This window comes from Helianthus annuus, chromosome 13 (genome assembly GCF_002127325.2).
Source record: "Helianthus annuus cultivar XRQ/B chromosome 13, HanXRQr2.0-SUNRISE, whole genome shotgun sequence".
Classification (NCBI taxonomy): Eukaryota; Viridiplantae; Streptophyta; class Magnoliopsida; order Asterales; family Asteraceae; genus Helianthus; species Helianthus annuus.
Genome location: NC_035445.2, coordinates 112,709,783 through 112,713,361, shown reverse-complemented (window position 1 = coordinate 112,713,361; position 3,579 = coordinate 112,709,783). Strand labels below are relative to the sequence as shown.

The 3,579-nt window shown below is 43.1% G+C and overlaps 1 protein-coding gene across 2 annotated transcripts; it reads left to right on the top strand.

The window, feature by feature from the left end:
- Positions 1-317: 317 nt before the first annotated feature.
- On the top strand, positions 318-3,125 carry LOC110898975 (cleavage and polyadenylation specificity factor subunit CG7185). 2 transcript variants are annotated; one of them, XM_022145833.2, is made up of 2 exons: positions 318-2,615; positions 2,804-3,125. In XM_022145833.2, exon 1 carries the CDS (start codon positions 581-583, stop codon positions 2,468-2,470), a length of 1,890 nt encoding a protein of 629 aa, XP_022001525.1. In that variant the 5' UTR covers positions 318-580; the 3' UTR covers positions 2,471-2,615; positions 2,804-3,125. The 2 variants fall into 2 exon arrangements, with proteins under 2 accessions (XP_022001525.1, XP_022001524.1); XM_022145832.2 differs by having other exon boundaries at positions 2,799-3,125.
- The last annotated feature ends 454 nt before the right edge of the window (positions 3,126-3,579 follow it).

Below are 3,579 nucleotides of genomic sequence, written 5' to 3'. Positions count from 1 at the left end.
GAACATTGCCGGTATGGTACAATATTGTTAATAATCCTGAACTAGTATTGTACCACATAATACTAACACTGAAATTAAGCTAAACTCAAAAATTCATTACCGTACCGTATATGTTCGATAAGTACCAATACCATATCGATACATTACCCTATATTCAATTCGATATTTCTCATCTTTAATCTCAAACTTTACACGAGCCAAGCTCAAACTCAATCAAGCCAAACCGCCTCATTTAACTACGAGCCGAATAAAAACTAAAAACAACCCGTCTTCACTCACCGTTCGAAGGAACCCAAGCCAATAAATACACTCTTTTAACACCTCATTTTCAAAAATCAAATAAAACTAGGGTTTTTCTTTATCCATCAAACCCTCAATCGATCCACATCTCTTCTACACACAAACCAATGCTTTCAAGTTCTTGAACATTCTGGTAACATCTCACTCTCTTATTCTCTTTCAATTTCATAGATGATAATAATAACTTCGTGTTAATCCGCATAAACCCTAGAACCCCTAAAAAACCCTAGAACCGAAAAAAACCCTAGAAATTTAGGAAAATTTAGGAGAATTAGGAGGTATGAATCAAACCGACGCCGGCGGAGATCCAACCGAGCAGTTCCACCGGAACGAAGCCATCTCCGCCGTCGTGGATGAGGGTTTTTTAGGCGAAGATGATGATGATTATGAGGATTTGTATAATGATGTTAATGTTGGTGAAGGTTTTCTTCAGTCTGTTAAGAAAAATGAGCAAGTTGAGGAGCCGGTTGAACCGGTTATTCACCCAGTGGTGGATGATAGGAAGTTTGAGAGTAAAAATGAGGTTTTCAGTGAGCCTAGAGTTGAATTAGGAGTAAAACATGAGATGGTAGGGTGCAAAGATGATGTTTTTGGTGAACCTAGAGTTGAAATAGGGCAGTCTGTGGTTAAATTAGGCGAAACCGAGAGTCGAAATGAGGTTAATAATAACAGTAGTATGCCAAACTTAGGGATGGGACAGCAGCAGACTCATATGGGTAGTTTAGGTAATGCTGGTAGTGGGAATGTTAACGGGTCGGGTGGGAATGTTTATGGTAATGGTGGCGGTGGCGGTGGTGGAATGAACGTTGGTGGTGGCGTTGGCGGCGGTGGTGGTGGTGTGAACATGGGCGGTGGGGGAGGTGGGACAATTCTTTTCGTTGGAGATTTGAATTGGTGGACAACGGATGCGGAGCTCGAGTCTGAGCTTTGCAAGTACGGTAACGTGAAGGAGGTGAAGTTCTTTGACGAGAAAGCTAGTGGGAAATCGAAAGGGTATTGTCAAGTTGAGTTTTATGATCCATCGGCTGCTGCAGCTTGTAAAGAGGGTATGAACGGGCATGTGTTCAATGGCCGTCCCTGTGTTGTTGCATTCGCTTCTCCATTTAGTGTTAAAAGAATGGGAGAGGCACAGGTGAATAGAAACCAACAGATGGCCCAGTCTAATGCGGCTCAAGGGAAGAGAGGACCCGGAGATGTTCCGGGTAAAACGGGCGGAAACAATATGCCAGCTGGCGGTAACTTTCAAGGTGGCAGTGACAACAACAGAGGGTACGGAAGAGGGAATTGGGGTAGAGGTAACGCACAAGGTATGGCGGGTCGCGGGCCTGGTAGAGGTGGGCGTGGTATGATGAACGGCGGAAATGGATTTGGACCACCGCCTATGATGCATCCTCAGTCGATGATGGGCCAAGGGTTCGATCCGTCTTTTGGCGGCCCAATGGGCCGAATGGGAGGGTACGGTGGTTTCCCCGGGGCACCGACACCTCCGTTTTCAGGTATGATGCCTTCTTTCCCACCTGCATTACCCGGGTTAGCACCCCATGTTAACCCTGCGTTTTTCGGGCGAGGAATGCCGATGAACGGAATGGGTATGATGCCAGGAAGTGGTGCGGACGGGAACATGGGAATGTGGTCCGATCCGAATATGCCCGGGTGGGCCGGGGATGAGCAGGGTGGCAGAGTCGGTGAGTCGAGCTACGGTGAAGAAGCTGTGTCTGATCAACAGTTTGGTGAAGGTAGCCATGATCGAGGAGATTGGCCCAATCCGGCAAAAGAAAAAGATAGAAGACATAGAGACGATAGAGACCGTGAAGTCGGATATGAAAAAGATGTTCGTGAAGAAGAGTGGCCTGAAAGAAGGCACCGAGACGAGCGGGACCGTGAACGATCACGTGACCGGGACCATGAACGATCGCGTGACCGAGACAGAGACCGCGATCGTGAACGGTCACGTGACCGGGAGCGTGGTAGGGACCGCCACAGGGATGAAAGGGACAGATATGCTGATCATCATAGGTATAGAGAGGTTGAACCTGAATATGATGATGAGTGGGAGCGGGGGCGGTCCTCGCGTGGGCACGGGAAATCGAGGTTGGCTCAAGAGGATGAACATAGGTCTAGATCTAGAGATGCTGACTATGGGAAGAAGCGGCGTGTAACCGCCGAATGACTGTGCGGTGTTGTACGACTTTGTAAGGAATCACGTCTTGAAATCTGTGAAACTCGAGCTTTCTCAATTGCGGTTTTGTTGCACTCAGTTGGATTATCTCTGAATTGTTTATCAAGTTGATGAATGTGAGTTATCTATGTTAAAGGTAATTTACCAACTCTATACTTCATTTGCTAATCTATAGATGATTTCTTCATTTACTTTTTTTCCTGATATATAAAATCTACTTTTAGTCCAACATTTGTTGTTCCAATTGTATTTGAACATTGATAGATGGGAAATAAATTTATATTTTATGCTGCTGTTGATATTTTTTCTGCATTGGTAGGGAAGTTAAGCTGTTCAGAGATTTACCGGCGAGTTGCGAAACAGACCTAGGGTTTGAGCCTACAGATTTAGACGATGATGATGATGATAATCCGAGCGACTTGATTTACAGATTTTATCAATTAAAGTTTGTTTGAAATTATCATGTAACTTTAAACTATGTTGTGGCTGATGTTTCTGTGGTGATTTAACTTAGAACCTACTACTGTGTTTGAATGTGAGATGTATTAGGATTTTTGCCCCATGTTCTGGAGGATTAACCTCCACTTTTCTTGGCTGTTTTTCTTTTGTTGTATTTTTCTTTTTTTTTTATTATTTTTGTTGTACATGTATCGTGTAATCTGCCAAGCTGAGCCAATTAGCGACTAGGCTGAGCTAACCGCTTGAATTCAATAGATGTTCATATTGAAACCTCAGGATGTACATTTGGTGAAGTGAAATTCATGTATATAATAGTTAGATGATTAATGTGACTGTTGGGTTATCATGCTTTTAACTTGTTTGCTGTAGTTGTATTATGTAAATGTAGCTGTCAGAATGTTGACAATTTTGCTGCAGTATTTAAGAAACCAACGCCTGGTTCGGTTGGTTTTGAAGGGATTTTTTGGCTGAACAAGTAACTACGGTTTTTAGATGAGCTTAAACAGACCGGTTTTGACAGTTTGGTACTTTTTAAGCACGGAATCGTTAAATTTTCAATGTTAGTCTTTAAAAAAATAAGAATGAACATTTTACCCTTTTTAGTAGAGAAAAGGATAGGAAATATAGATTCAAAAAAGTAT